Source organism: Tubulanus polymorphus, chromosome 6 (genome assembly GCF_964204645.1).
Source record: "Tubulanus polymorphus chromosome 6, tnTubPoly1.2, whole genome shotgun sequence".
In the NCBI taxonomy this organism is placed as follows: Eukaryota; Metazoa; Nemertea; class Palaeonemertea; order Tubulaniformes; family Tubulanidae; genus Tubulanus; species Tubulanus polymorphus.
The window spans coordinates 7,048,569-7,065,141 of NC_134030.1; the positions used below are offsets into that span (position 1 = coordinate 7,048,569).

Here is a 16,573-nt window from a genome sequence, read left to right on the forward strand (position 1 = left end):
ATCAGTGTTAACTAAGTCCTTAGTCTGAATAAAATGTATGTGGTATTATATGGGTGCTATGGTGCTGTACACCGAACTGTAACTTTTTATTTTCACTACTACCGTAATTGACTATGATGTTTTCAAGTGGTCTTAAGTACCGCTAATAGCCGAAAGTCGTTGATTTATGTGAAATTTACACACAGCGCCACCCGTTGGTAGTAAAACTAACCCGAGCAATACGGGTGTTAAATAGATACGCTAGCAAACCGGCATTCTCATAATGGTTAATTTTGAATGAGTGTGTAATGTCTTGTTTATTATTAGTTTTCCCGATTACTTCCCTCAGGATTTTCTAGGTGTCTTTTATGTTGCCGTTTGCCATTTTTAAGGATTTTTGGTGGTGAAGTTTTTGGAAAGTCTAATGATTGAGTTAAGTTTGTTTCTGTACGTTTTGAAGTTGTGTAGTTCGATAGCACGTAGGATTTCGGTATAGACTGGTTGCCTGAGACCGGTAACCAGTCTATCAGGATTCTTGACGCAAGACTTTCAGGGTCGAGTCCCATATTTCAAACGTCACTTGTCAGTGACTGGATGCAGTAGAGAAAGAATGAATCACCGAACAAAATAAATGATGGATGGTATCAGTGTAGGTATCATATTATCTCTTGAACATCAGCTTTTGTATGATATAGAAGAGTTGATCTATCTCCATGGTGCTATTTTTTACATTTGAAACCATCGTACTTTCGTTCAAACTTGAACGATTGTTATTTTAGTTGTAGAGATTAGATGCTCAATTCAATAAACTTTATTTACGCATACTCTCAGTTTAACAGGAAAATTTATGATGCTTTGTCATTAAGATAGCTACTCGTTTTTAATAAGAATTGATTTCTATTTGGACCTAGTTGGAAGAAGGGCAGCGCAGCGGCAGGTAGGCCCTATAGGCCTATAGAGGTAGTAATTATCGGAGCTCCCCAAATGAGTCTAATAAGGCTTCTTCAACAAGTTCAAGAAGCGTGAACTTTTTAGGACAATCCTTCTTCTTGAGCTTTCTCCATTCCAAATCCAATGAAATTATACTCTCCTGATGAGGGGCTTCGTGATTTCACTACACTTCAAACTATATACTGGTACATATATAAGCTTCGACTAAAATTTGCTGCGTCTTTTGTTAGTTCGCAAAATCGACACTATATATACTTGGAAATTTCTGTTTGGATGCATTTTTTCGAAGATTTCTGAAAGAATACAAATGGGATTTCCCGAATCTCGTAGAAATCAAATAGGCCCTAAGCAGGGTTTTAATTAGACCCCCTAGATCCGTTAGACCTAGTGGTTATGTAGGCCTACTTAATTTTGACAAAATGTTCTAGCATCATTTTTAGGTTATTCCGTTTTCTACCGTTGTAATTGATTTTTAACGAGGCCTATTTGAATTTCGGTGTTCGTTCATGTATGAGTTTTTCTCGCTATTTCAGCGTTAGATTTTTGTACGAGCGTTTCTATCGCCCTGGATTGAATCGAAACGAAAAGGCATACCCGGTAGATTTACAACGGTCTACAAACCTACACAGCCTATAGACGCACCTGTTCTAGCTAGGCTACAAATATGGCTCTCCATCGCGTAGACATATTGGACAATATTGTCGGAGTGAGTGATATGATATTACTGGATCCACTAACAGAGTTAGCGGTCATCGACAACTTGAAGAAACGATTCTACAGTGACCAAATTTATGTGAGTAGTTTGTGTCTATTTTCTCAAATTTTGTCGTTATGTCTGTGGTAACTAGCGTATATCTGAATCTGTTCAATTTCTTTTATGATAGGCGTATAGAATAGACTGGTATATATTATTTCAAAATTCAATGCAGGGAAGGATTCAAAGCAAGATCTGAGGGTCTTACCTAATTAATGAGAAAAGTCAATCAGGAGAAATACCTTTTTTTCTTTGTTTAATAGAAAGTTGAATAAATGGAGCACCCAAGATTTTGAATAAGTCTCATAAAGCCCCTGGAAATGCCCATGCAATATAGGCCCTATCACAATGGTCATATTTTCTTAGAGGCTGTCGTCATATTTTCAGAAGACAAGCTAAACTAAAACAGTTAGAATGAGTTGCCAAGGTTTTTGTGAAATTATGGGTTATGCTATCTTAAGCAAATTTGTAGGCCTATATTATAATAATTCATCAGAATTGGATAAAGAAACACCAACATTTTTGTGCCAAGTGAAATTTGATTTTTCGTACAAGATATTTATGACTTTATTTATGACCCGGCCTCGGTATTGTATGATGAATGGCCTATGTATTGTATCAATGCAGTCCCACTTTCAGGTTCTAACTAGCTTCTGATATATTTTGAATTTTAGGCCCAGTTTTCTAGATTGGAATTAACTTAACCTGGGAGCTAACTCAATTGAAATTGAACTGAGTTACCAATCTATAAAACCGGTTCCTAGGTTATATCCCTACTACAAATCAGACTCGACTAATTCCGTACTGTCGTATTCATTTTTGTTTATAACAATGGTCGAAATAGAAATAATAACGACCCTGTGTACCCTCTTTCAAACCGTGTTTATAGTTTATATCCGTTGATTATGATATTTGGTATTATGGGTGTGGTTGATGATTACTATGGTAACACTGCGATTGACTGTTGACAGATAGTTTATTGATGAGGGACTCATGACAGCATTACGTAGGCCTATCTAAAAAAAAACTTGGTGTGTTTACCAACCTGCCGGATGTTAAAAACAAATTGACCTTCTCATATAGTGTTCTGATAAATACATGTATGAAATATATCGACGTACTCTGGGCCTATGTATTGTATCAATGCAGTCCCACTTTCAGTGAATTAATAATTCCGCGATCAAAAGCAGAGATGACTTAACTATTATACGATGACTTATCCAAATGATGGCTTAAATGCTTATAACATTGAATTGAAAATATAGAAATTCGTACTCATAATAGAGATTTTGTAACGACTGACAATAATTGATGAGGAAAACTGCCTGAAAATAATTCATGTGTAAACCTGTTGCCTTTCTAGTGGAAAAGTATATCTGCCAAACAAGAATTTCAGATGCATTTTCATATTTTAACAATTGAAAGCTGTTCAATGAGGTGATTGTGCAGGCTGAATTAAGTGGTGAATTTTGTTCTAGTTACCTATATTTGTATTTAGTTTTTTACTGTTGTTTCTTTGTTTATTTCAGACGTATATCGGGAATGTAGTCGTGTCACTGAATCCGTACAAGAAGTTGAATCTCTACACACCTGAACTCATAAACGAATATCGAGGGCGCAATATTTACGAGTTGCCTCCTCACATGTAAGTCATAGCATTATTCACATTCACAAAATTACTTTAATTTTGATACCAGTACAGATGCTCACTCTTTGTTTTAACTTATAGTCCCAGCAGGGGTGGATTTAGGTGGACCCCTTCCCCTACTTTCTGCCGAGATAACATCATTACGTGGTAATTTCGTCTTAGAATCACTCTAGATACTCAAAAAGTGATAGTTTTTTCCACTTTTCTCGGGAGGGCCCCACCTTCAAGGATTCCTTCCTACAGCACTCACTGTTCATGTACCTTGATCAGACCTAGGGTCCCTCTGTTCTATATTCCGGGATCCGCAAATGCCCAGCGAATAAGTCGATGCATTCGTTTTGTTTTTGTAGATATGCACTAGCCGACCAGGCGTATCGGTCAATGAGGGACCAAAATCTCGACCAGTGCGTGATCGTGACGGGCGAAAGTGGATCAGGTAAAACAGGTACGTGCGTCATGCAACTATGGTGTATAGGGATTGTTAACCGAATTGTGAAGAGATTGATATCGTCAGCGGTAGGCCTAATAGGATAGGATAGGATAGGATTGTAAATTTCTATAGCGCCTTGTAAATAGCAGGGCTATTATCAAAGGCGCTCTCCAGACGAAGATGTTGACTTGAACAGAAATGTCTTGAGCTGTGCTTTGAATGCTGGCAGAGAGTCATTTCGGTATGTTTCTTTTTTGATACAGAGGCGAGTAAAATTATCATGCAATACGTGGCTGCTGTATCGGGAAAAGGGCAAGACATCGACAAAGTGAAAGAACAACTACTGCAATCGAATCCAGTTTTGGAAGGTCTGTTCTGTCTAATGATTCTAGCTGCTTCTGATCTCGAGAGTTCATCTCAAGTTTGTATACACGTATATTGTATCCTTTCATTTTCGTTGTAGCTTTCGGGAATGCGAAGACAAACAGGAATGACAACTCGTCCAGATTCGTGAGTAGACATATCGAATCTGTAGTCTTCGCTATATCAGAATCAGTTATCTTAGAAAATGAATTTCCGAAATGTTATAAATTCACGTCTCGCTGATAGTACTAAAATAACTTCCGCAAAATGACGAAAGTCTTGAAATTCTGGTGAACATTTCATATTAGTATGGGTCAAATTCTTTTGCAGGGTAAATACATGGATATCGAATTTGATTTCAAAGGTGATCCTATCGGTGGACTGATCACGAATTGTAAGTATTTTTTTACCGAAGAGTTCGGGCTTCTCTTACGCAGGTGATAGCATGTGTCTGGAATTCGCCAAAACGAATCATTAAAACCGAAGATTTGCACATACAATACGTGTTGATAAAAATCAGGAAACTATTCTGCATGACTGTATAAGATACCCTGAAATTCACTACCTGTGAGATAGAGAGTGGTGTGGCACACAATACACAATTTTTGCTGATCATTATTAATCAAAGATGTATTAGGGTAGGGTATTATACCATTTGAGATTTATATTTAAAGACTTTTTATTGAAACGGCACCATTTTGGCAGTATTGGTGCTAAAAGCCGATGTCTGGTGTTGGCAGATGTGCGATACTGCAAAAAAAATTCAAAAAATACAAAGTTTCTTTCAATTAAGAGTCTTTGAATAAACTCAAACATTGACGGGCTTTCTTATCATTTATTGAAAAATCATTCCTTGTAGGGATTCAAACGTGATGACCTGAGGCTGAGATGTACTAGGGCTTTGTCACATGAAGCTGGGGGGTCCAAATCTTTAATTTACAACGATATTTCGGGTACCGGTACGACCTATATATAGGTGTTACTTGGATGCTGTTTGAATCAAAGATTAGGACCCCCATCTTTATGTGACAAGCCCCTTTGGTTAGAAAATGACTGAATTGGGGTACATCCCGATGCCTTCAGTTTGAATCTCTGCTTTGGGAGGAGGTCGTCAATATGATACGGATAGTAAAGTGTTTCATCTAGCCGGCGCTGTAGACAGATTATTTGATTGCACTGGATATGCTCCATTCACGCTGTATTTCATTTCTCCTCTTCCTCTCAACCTCTGTATTGCGCAGAAGTACGGATACATGTAACTGTCTACTTTTAACTGCGATCTACTTTAATCATCTTTTTGTCGCTCTCTATTGTCGTTATGAACAGATTTACTAGAGAAGGTATGTAGTAGGTTGGTTTGCATGCTGTGCTGCATGGTCTGTTTGATGACTAGTTTGCACTTTAATGACTAATCTCACTTGTGTTCTAATCCGAATGGATAAAGTAAGAACTATTTGCAGCTCAAATAGTCACTGAATACTTAGCAAGATCTGCATGACTCGTTAAAACTAACAAAATCGATTAAATTCTTTAAATCTTCTTTCTTGTCTTGAGTTCCAATTAGATGTACATTGTACGATAAAATTCATTTCATCTCTTGAACATTGATTTTGTTAATTATTCGACTCCACGCAAAATCTATCGCAAACCGATTGTAAAAAATGATTTGTAGTGATTTTTTAAATTATATTTGCATGAGTGTGGTTTGTTTCGTAACTCTGGTGTATCGATATTTCTGTGTGGGTGAAAATATCTGTTCGACCCGCATTGTGTTCATGTCTCGTGTCGTAGCTACTTGAGCTAATAAAATCATGAGATTTATACATACTTGAAAGTGTCCGGTTTGAATTGTACATCTAGTATACGTTTCATTACAAATGCTCAGAATCTTAGAACCACGTGTTTACAAACCTAGATATATCTGGATCAAAGATCATATATTGCATATGAAACAATTCGACTGGTTCTATTGGGGCATCCAGTCCTAAATAGATATTCTGAATTCCCACTTATGATTGATTTCATGTTCAAGTTAACTTCACCGTTTGTTCGATATATTGAATACGTCACGTCATGTTGAATATATAACTTCATATTGTATATAAGACATCGCATTTGCAGTATCTGCACAACAGTTATATAAATATCATATACGTATATATATCATGTATTACGCCTGTTGTCAACGTATCCTGCACAACATTGAATAATTATAATAGGGCTATGGTTATACTACATAAAAAACAGAGCCTTCATTCAAAGGACAAAGCAATGTCCCGATGAATCGATCCCTCTGAGATGGCAGAAATCTCGCTTCACGTCGTTTGGATCTTGGTTTCTCAAGACTAACCCTATTGGGTTATTCATTTAACCTCACGGCAGGACGGCCTTTGAAGTGTTGCCTGCACAATGTGTTAAGCGGCCAGCAGAACCCGCTTGTCACTCAGCACTGATTGTAAATGAAATAGCATTACACCTTATCCAACTGAGCTACCGAGGCTGCTTGATATATAATTCGAGTCTGTAACTTCGAAGAAAAAATTTCCCAAAATTTTCATGGAGCAAAATCTGTCCATAAAACTAGCCCGTCTTTGGGGTAAGGTCCCTATCTCTTAATAATCAAGGCCAGGGGAAACATATCGATGTTAAGTCCATAAGATTGCGAGTAAAAAGGTTACTGTCTTTTTGGTGTATCCACGGGCATACCGGTATGTATATTCTCTATGATTGAACCTATTTCAAAGTTCATCATCTTTACTGTCATCGCTTATCAATTTCAGTCGAGGGTTGTTCATCAAAGCGAAGGTGAAAGAAGTTTTCACATATTCTACCAGTTGTTGAACGGCGCCGATCCGTCGCTGTTGGAGAAATTGAAATTACCAAACGATTCCCTGAACAATCATCGTTACCTCGCCGGTAGCTGTCAGAACAACGGAATTAATGACAGCCATGATTTCCTCATCACTAAGGTATAGATATTTTGGATTTCATGCTTCTATTCAATGAAGGCAGCTCAATGAAGGTGACTGGTTTTATCTTATCCTCCATTGTGGAAGCTTCTGACTTTGTTTTTCAAACTACTAAAGCGAGGCGCAAGGCCTGTACCAGTACTTACCACTTGTATTCATGGAAAACCAAAATCTTCACAAAGTTTTCCCTCCCATCAATCCATCCTCCCTTGGAGGTTCAATCTTCATGGCCTTGCAAAATTGCTACAGTACGAAACCCTGCACCAAATATTACCTAATTAATAGCAAACTAGAAATCATACATCAGTTTTTGCAGGGCTACGATTGATTACCTGCATTGGGAAATCAGGCCTACATATCATCATTCATTGATAGCATCATTTCCTAAATCGATTCCGCTATGGTTTGTTTGTTTCTGCATTGATTTAGAAAGCTATGGAGATAATCGGATTTTCCGAGGTGGAAATCATGGGCATTTTCACTCTGCTGGCAAGTATTCTGAAACTAGGAAATCTCGATTTCGAAGAGAAAGTCAACAAAGCTCATCACGGAATGGAAAGCTGTTCTATCATCAACCAGAAAGGTTTGTTTAAACGAAGTTTACTTAAAAAGGATTTTTAGAAGTGCAGTTTTGCTATCGAATATATAATAGGCTTACTTATGACATTATCACTGACTTCTTATTGCTTGACGTTACTTGACGTATTTCAGAGCTTGATGACGTATGCGAACTGTTGAAAGCCGACGATCAGATATTGTACCAAGCTTTAACGAGGAAGTCAGTTGAAACAAATGACGATAAAGTCGAAGTTGATCTGAATGCCTCGGATGTAAGTATATAGACATGTTTAGGATAAATTCATGAAGTAGTACTTATCAATTATTTATTGCCTTTTCAACTAAAACAGTTCCTTTTACAGTTTGTGATAAATGGGTGTTTATTTTGTTATCTTACTGCCTGTATCACTGGGTATTAACTTAGTTATCTTGATCAAGAATAATATGCAGAACCCCATTTTGAGTGAAATTCGCGGCCATAGTTGAATGCGATCAATAAAATCCCATAGTTTTCGCTTTCTTGTATGAGAATTTTCTGATCGATGACACCCGTTTAGGTTCATGATCCTGTTTCAACAGTTGAATGGAGATTTCACTTGGAATTCAAAATATCATCACTGTAAATTTTCATATCATTGTCTTTCAGGGAAGTTATGCTCGCGATGCGTTGTGCAAGGCGCTGTATTCGCGTCTATTCTCTTGGATCGTCAACAAAATCAATGAGAGCATCCGAGTTAAAACAAAAGACAAGCGCAAAGTGATGGGCGTCCTCGATATCTACGGTTTCGAAATATTCGAAGTATGTTACCGTCGAATGCAGCATTTTACAGGATTGATGTTGATTACACTTCGGACCGGTTTATAGACGGTGCTATCTTAAACCCAGTGGCTAACTCGTTATCAATAAAGTTAACCCAAGGGTTAAAGTCAATGCCAGTCTATGAACTTGGGCCCAGTATAGCAAAGTTTAAGTTATCAAAATCATACGGATTAAGCTAAATTTCTCTACTTAAATTTTCATAGAACACTGATAAGCATATATACTGTTTTAAACATACTGTTTGTGAATTTTTTCAGCACAACAGCTTTGAACAGTTCATTATAAACTATTGTAATGAAAAGTTACAGCAAATATTCATCGAGTTGGTGCTGAAAGAAGAACAAGAAGAATATGTGAAAGAGGTAAGAGTGCGATACCCAAGTAGGAGTGAGTTTTTTTAGCCCAGTTTTTTTTAGCGTTAGCCCAGGTCAAATGTAATGAGAGAGTGATGATATGAATCTACCCTTGCTCATGCGTCAATTGCAGGGTATCGAATGGGTGCACGTGGACTATTTCAACAACGCTGTTATTTGCGATCTCATCGAGAAGGTAAGCGCAAATAAAATGATTCGATAATTGAAAAAAGAGCATGGTATTTTTATCGATATTTAAGTGTTCTTCGAGCATGGATGGATTCATGAAATTATGTAACAACAACTGGCATCGTCTAACTCTGTAACACCTGACAATTGTATCTAGACACCGGCTACTAATTCATCGACACTGATAAGAAATATTGAGAATGCTGACGGACTCTGCTTTCGAAATACTAAATCAGTGTTAATCGCCCGATTGTAAATTGTTTACTATCAGTCTTAAGCTTTTTCACTGTATGGAAAGCGATTGTGGTCGTGATTTATTCGTTCTGCCGGTCTGGTAGCTGCGTCGTGTGTAACTCATTTCACTTGTTCCGCCGTTCTGTTGTTAGTTTCTCACACGAATGTCTTTTTCATTGTCTTAACATTCGCAGGGACCGTTTCAGAAAACTAGATGCGTTGTGGATGAAAATTTAAGTAAAGTAGGTAGAACTGATCATACGTGGACATGACCCCTGCATATTCTAAATCTCTCATCAAATTGTTTAAGAAATAACGAATTTCATTCTGTATCGGCCCTCTAACCTCAATTCATCGGACCCCGAATAGTTGTAAGTCATTGAATTGTGTTTTATCACTGCTGCAGAAAAAAATCACTTCATAGGTTTTTGTGCTAATATCAACCCATCACCGCCATACTTTCTAAACAGCCTGTCCTGTGGCTCCTCACCAAATATCAAGAACTCAAATGCTTTAGATTTTATCCTGCGTTAATGAATTGTTTTCTATGAAATATTCAAAGACGATGAATAGATATTAACAACATATTTTGATTGGCTTGCGCATTGTTTTAAGGGCAAAAATCAGATTTGGTGGCTGCTGTATACAATGTTTACCTCATTGCGCTGTAGTAGACTATAATAGATTGTGGTACTGTATGATTTTTGCAGCACCCCGTAGGAATATTGTGCATATTAGACGAGGAATGCATGCGGCCGGGTAAAGTTTGTGATATGACGTTCCTCGATAAGTTGAATCATCATTGCGAATTTCATCCGCATTACGAAAGCAGGAAATGTCGCAAGACCCAGTCGGACAAGTCCCTGCCGCACGATGCCTTCAGATTACAGCACTACGCCGGAGCTGTGAGTAAATACATTGTCATCACTGTGTGCGTTAAAAGGGGAGGATTTGCATCCGTTCCAATTATGATTATGTAGCTATAACAAAATAAAAACTTTTTTAGACAAGACAATGCCATTTGCTTCGCCTAGTAATTGATTTCTGTATTGAATATTCATATTGTAGGTAACCTATCACGCGTCGGGATTCATCGATAAAAACAATGATTTGCTGTTTAAAGATTTAAGCCGAGCCATGTACAGTTGTGATCATCCGTTGCTGAAATTTCTCTTTCCCGAAGGTACGTATGTGGCTGCAGGACTAAGCCAGTTCACCAAACGAACAAATCCATTCCTAGATGGTTATTGGCCAAAAACTGGTGATCTTTTTGCCTAAAGATATTGCCCAATACGTGGGCTACATGTATTTGTGAGTAGTTCTGATGTTACGGAAATGTTGTTATTGTAGGCCGAACGAAAGGTTTGCGAAAACGTCCGCCGACGTTAGCGCAGCAGTTGAAAGCATCAATCGATGAACTGATGTTGAATTTGTTCTCTAAGAACCCTAACTATATACGTTGTGTTAAGGTAAGTTGCGTATATAAAACCAGTCCGCGAAGAACAGTTCGCGTACAGAACTGTATAAATAAATACCTTGAAACTGTAATGTTTTTCAGCCGAATGAAAGTAAACGTGCCGGATTCGTAGAAGAGCCATTGCTTCGTCATCAAGTTCGATACTTAGGGTTGGTTACGCCCACAAATTATCAGTGATCCCAGATTCAGTTCCATCGTTGCGGGTTAGGTTTGACTCAAATGTTTAACTCTTGGGCTCAGTTTAGTTGAGACTAGTTTTGACTTAATAAACTATAGGTGACAGGCCCCTCCACCTGGAATCTAGTTCCACAGTGAGTAAATCGATTGAAAATGAACTCATTTTAACTATGAGTTAACGCTAACTCACAACTGTTGAACCGGATCCAGGTTTTAAGTTTTAAGTTAAAACTGATGCCGAGTCAAATTTGACGCTAGAGCTATGGTGGAATTGGGTACAGAATGGCTTTGTTTACTAAATAAGATTTTCGTTCTTTATTTACTTATACAGACTAGTTGAGAATATCAGAGTTCGTCGTGCTGGTTATGCGTACCGACAAGATTACAATCAGTTCTTGTGTCGGTATAAAATGTTAGCGCGCGCCACGTGGCCCAACTGGACATCGACAGCGAAAGACGGCGTCGGTGAAATCCTCAACTATCAAGGCATCAGTAAGGAGGATTATACATTCGGACAAACGAAACTATTCATTCGAAACCCAAAAACGGTAAATCATTTTTGACGGAGTATTCTTGTTTTTTTGTCGTCGTTGTCGGGCACACACGCTTTGACCGGATTGTTCGTTCGTTGATTTACAGTTGTTTTCGTTGGAAGAAAAGCGACGAGAACGCATGCATTTCCTGGCGACCATATTGCAGAAAAACTGGCGGGGGTACGTCAACTGGAAACGCTATCAACACGTTCGAAAGTGCCAAATACTTATAGCTGCTGGTGTGAAAGGATGGATTGTAAGTAATCACTTCTTTCGCGCGGGTTAAACCTTCAGAAATTTGCGTAGCTAGTACATTATACTGAGAAATGCATACTTTAGGTACACTGAAGGATCTGTAGTACTCAAACATTGGTAATCGAATATTTAATGGGTGTCCTCGAGTATATATTTCTGTTTTTGATTTGTTTCAGGCTCGAACGAAATACAAAAACCAACGGAAAGCCGTGACGGTAGTTGCTTCGTGTTGTCGAGGATGGATGGTAAGAGTCTAGATAAATCTAAATGGATTCAGATATATTTAATTTGCTGACTTTGCATCCCTTTTAACTCCAAAAAGCTATTTCACAGTCTGTTCATGATGATCACGTTTGTTTATTTACTTTACAGGCTCGTAAGCTGTTGAAACAGTTACGATACGAGCGTCAGTGTCAGTGGGCGGCGGGTGTGATTAACCGTTTCTGTCGCGGCTGGCTTGTTCGACGATTGTACTCGAAATTTTTCCGCAAACACGCCGGTCCGATCATCGGACGATTCTTAGTGAATGCTATTGTAAGTACGGGCATACTTCAAGCTTTTTTCAGGCCCTGATATCTCGTTTAAGCTTATGACGTTTATGTTAACATGTTACAGTTCATAAATTTGTCAGAAGAAAATTTTCAGTTTTGCTTGTTTCTACTGGAGGAGTTAGTGGGCAATCGCTTCTTTGTCTTTTAGAAAAAGAACTATCTGCTGAAATTGCGGGATAATCTACCGAGCATGTCTCCATTGAGTAAATCATGGCCCATGCCTTCTCCGCGATTCCAGATCGTTTCTAATGAACTTCAAATTATCTACCATCGCTGGCGGGTAAGTAATCTTAATTGTTTCATGTATTAGTTTTTGCATAATTTGGAAAGTCATAACTTTAACAATTTCTACTTACCTCGACTGTGATTGCTACTATATCGTGCTGTCATTGTTTTATTTGTAGTGTGAAAAATATCGCGGTAAATTCGATCAAGGGCAACGATACGCGATGAGAGAGAAAGTGACCACGAGTGATCTGTTCAAAAATAAGAAAGATGGCTACGCGGCAAGGTACAGTTTACACACAAACCCCCCATTTATTATGGAGGCAACAAAGAAAAAGCAGTATGTATACATTTCTTTACCATTCCAGTGTTAGCCACGAGTTTAAAGGCGACTACATCAGAATTCGACAGCACTTGAAATGGCAGAAATTGTCCGAAAGTCTGGAGGGAAACTGTCACGTCGTCTTCGCGGATATTGTCAACAAAATTAATCGAAAAAATGCAAAGGTATTTTTCAAACCGTAGAAAAATAGTGATGTTGTAAAAATGTCGAAATTGTAAAGCATAGAGATAATCATTCTCACTAAATGTTTTGTGGTATTTTTGTATGGTATAGGTTGTGTCAAGATTAATGGTGCTAACAACTACTACTCTACTGCTGGTCGAACAGAGAACAATGAATATTAAGTATAATATACCCGTTGAACAGATCGATAAACTATCGACGAGTCCTTACAACGATCGTTTATTGGTTATTCACATGAAAAAGGTGCCGTAAGCTACTTCTCACAAATTGTGCCATAATCACCGGTTTATCCTCGCATTTTGTAAATGTTGAATGTTTTGTTTCTGTTTTTATTTGCAGCCCGATCAGAATCAGAATGTACAATCGAGTAAGAAAGGCGACATATTCATGGACAGCGACCACGTGATGGAAATCGTTTCGAAAATCTATTTGACCGTGCAAAATATGGTTAACAAACCTCCCGAGGTTCAAATTGCGAGCAAGTAAGTTTTAAGATAGTATTCGAATGGGAAATACAGCTAAACCCTGTTACAATGAACTTCAGGCACCAGTTGCTCAAAAGTTGGTTACAGTTAACCAGTGGATAGTTAGTTGACATAGTGACAATTAAAAGTTCCTCGTTACTATGGCATTTATCTGGGGCCAGTTGCTCAAAAGTTGTTTAGAGTTAACCAGTGGATAGTTAGTTGATATAGTGACAATTAAAAGTTCATTGTTACTATGGTATTTATATGCCGGTTATCTTCAACCAACCACTGAGCAACTGGCCCCTGATGATGGTTATCTTTAACCAATTTTTGAGCAACTGGCTCCAGGGGACCAGAAAATCTGTTTGTTACAACTGCTTGTTCGCTGTATCCTGTAAGAAGTTGTCGTACCTAGGTCGAAGCGCTAAAATCCGTTATATCTGAGTTTGTCATAATCACTGCTGTACGTTTAATGTGTGTAATCAGATTATTGATGCTTTGTATTACGGTACCTGCTGTTAATTTTCATTTTAGGTTTCATGCCGAGTTCCGCGGTTCACTGGTCGAGATATCGTTCCAATCGGGGATGAAGGAACTGAACCTGCAGCCGGGATTCTACAAACTCGTACGCAAAAGCCACCGTTTTGAAATCATGGAGCCCTGAGATTTTTTGCCGGCTCCCGCACTCGGTGGCAGAGATGTTTTTTCGTGTGGTTCAGCGTGGTATTCGTGTCTTACCTTGTCTGTCTCCAGGTGCTACTACTACTATTATGTATTCACATGTATTTTGATCGAAGAGCAGCAAGCTAAGAAGATTGTGATCTTGATATTGTAACCGATTGCTACTTAAGGTTGATTAGGATAGATCGTGAGAAGTGCTTAATAAGAATAGCGATGTATGAAGATTATTTAGCTGACATTGATTTTGAATAGATGATCTCTTAGTTAGATTATACTGATTCAGTTTACGGTTTAGCTGACGATCGCTTAATTGAAAATAGTATAGAGCAAAAATCGACAAAAGATTGAGATTGAGAAAAGAGAAATAGATCGGAAATCGATTTAGATTTAGAAGCGTCGATTTTTCGTTTGCATAGTTTTCGAAGAAGCCGAAAATCAGCGGTAGAGCTTTAACTACTTTAACGTCGCAACGCTTATTTTATTGATCATGATATTGGTAAAATGCTTGTAATAATTGTAGTAAAATCACGATGAAACAGGGTAATTTCATACGCAGTACTGATCGGGACCCAGTTTACAAGACATTTTGATAAAACCTATAATAGTATGTATCACCGATATGATGGGTGTAATGGATACACAACTATGAAAATATAGCCACTAAAATGAAAAAGATAGCTTGATTGAAGTTTGCCAATTTAATTCGATATGTTTATTAATCGTCAGTCTATCGATGTATTTACCTAATGATGTGCTATTTTAGTTGATGGTGTATTGATTTGTTTATTTATGTTATTGTAGCTATTACAAAACATATGATACGTAAAATTGCTTTATTATGATTATATTATTATTGTAAACATTCCTTTGTTTTCCTTTTGTGTGAGTGAAAATTTGCCTTAGAAATTGTTAAGTAGCTAGCGTTTTGCAGGTAGACGATCGGATATATTTTTGCATTTTTTGCATTCGGGTATTTTTGGACCGTGAAACTCTGTTGTTTTAAATGATACCAGAGTTCGGTGATGTACACACCTAGAGTTTGGACAATATATCTCTTCAACAATATATCTCATATACTAGTTGATCAGATCACTCGTGGTTGGTAGAGTCTGCCCTATATTATCCCACTGGGGCCAGAACTCAAAAGTTGGTAAACCTTTTAACCAAATTTGAAGCTTCTGGTTTCTGGTAGTTTGCTCAGGCGGGTTTCGATTGAACATATACCGGCTTAACAATACATATTCCGGATTACAAACTCTCCCGGTCGCCTCTAGCAGGTTCACAGATTATGCTATTCCAGAATAGGTAGAGCGTGTTGTGGTCGAAACGAACGCGCCGGAAAAGAATCGGTAAAAACCAATCGAAACCTGCCTAAAAATAGTACATAGTACGTATCTAATCTCCCAATTTTTTAAAACGATTGTGTATAAGGTACTTAAAAATAATGGAATTGACTTGATTTTGCCTTTCTACTTAAGGCTACGGAACTAGAAGTAGCAAAACAGAAAATGAAGTATTCTAGGGGAAAATATTTTTGTCAGGTTTTTATAAGCGTTTCACCCGTTATTCTATGCACTTTTCCTCGACACACACACATGGCATTATATTCTATATACATACTTGTATGGCATATAATATATAATATATGATATAAATGTATATGTATTCAATTTAATCATACGTGCCAACCATGACAACATTATAGATTAACCACTTGAAACGTACCCGCGTGTCATGCTAATTAAGTGTACTTATCAATTGTAGTGTATTTACTGCCTGGTATGGATTGGGTTTTAAACGATTTGCTAGAATCATGTTTGAAAATTGCATTTCGAAGTAGATCTTTAAAGAAATGTTTTTTGTATGCCTATTAACTTGCCTTCGTATTTTCGGTTTAGGGATAATAATTTCTTACAGAAAAAAAAATGTTTTTGACGAACTGATAGAATATTGGTGCTTGTAGATCTAGAGCTAGGTATTTTGCCTACCGGAGTTATATTGCGACTCGGTGGTGATATTCTTTCGTGCAAATGATCGATCTACATTATGTACATATATATAATTCTACGATAATTGCAAATTGAAATTTTCTCTCCCTTGAAAATCGTACTCATATTTTTGCTCATATATATACTTGAATATCGGGTTGTCAGGAATTTCTGTCGAGTAATTTTTTCATCGATTTTTGGAGAAGTAAGAAAACGAGGTTTTTGATTAGTGTACGATTTAGAATGTTTTCTGTGTATCGAATAAACTCTACCTTCCTTTCAAATATGTATCTTTTTTATTCGTGTTTTTAGCTTCTAGGGACCTAACTACCCCAGCGTGCTATTGCGTTCGCTCTTGTCGTCTGTCATAGCGTTCGGAATCCTCCAGTTAATGAGTTTCGGCACCAGGTTTTACGAGTACATGTATACTAACGTCTTAATCCCC

At 37.7% G+C, this 16,573-nt stretch overlaps 1 protein-coding gene across 1 annotated transcript; it reads left to right on the forward strand.

Moving 5' to 3' along the window:
- Positions 1 to 804: 804 nt before the first annotated feature.
- On the forward strand, positions 805 to 16,357 carry LOC141906742 (unconventional myosin-Ia-like). The gene is made up of 29 exons (XM_074796053.1): positions 805 to 916; positions 1,464 to 1,723; positions 3,214 to 3,329; positions 3,683 to 3,777; positions 4,026 to 4,130; positions 4,226 to 4,272; positions 4,456 to 4,519; positions 5,452 to 5,465; positions 6,906 to 7,094; positions 7,524 to 7,677; positions 7,806 to 7,924; positions 8,299 to 8,451; positions 8,730 to 8,834; positions 8,959 to 9,021; positions 9,443 to 9,490; positions 9,959 to 10,153; positions 10,317 to 10,431; positions 10,599 to 10,717; positions 10,807 to 10,874; positions 11,234 to 11,450; positions 11,542 to 11,691; positions 11,867 to 11,935; positions 12,063 to 12,224; positions 12,390 to 12,521; positions 12,646 to 12,752; positions 12,835 to 12,973; positions 13,083 to 13,235; positions 13,332 to 13,474; positions 13,994 to 16,357. Exons 2-29 carry the CDS (start codon positions 1,595 to 1,597, stop codon positions 14,121 to 14,123), a joined length of 3,300 nt encoding a protein of 1,099 aa, XP_074652154.1. The 5' UTR covers positions 805 to 916; positions 1,464 to 1,594; the 3' UTR covers positions 14,124 to 16,357.
- The last annotated feature ends 216 nt before the right edge of the window (positions 16,358 to 16,573 follow it).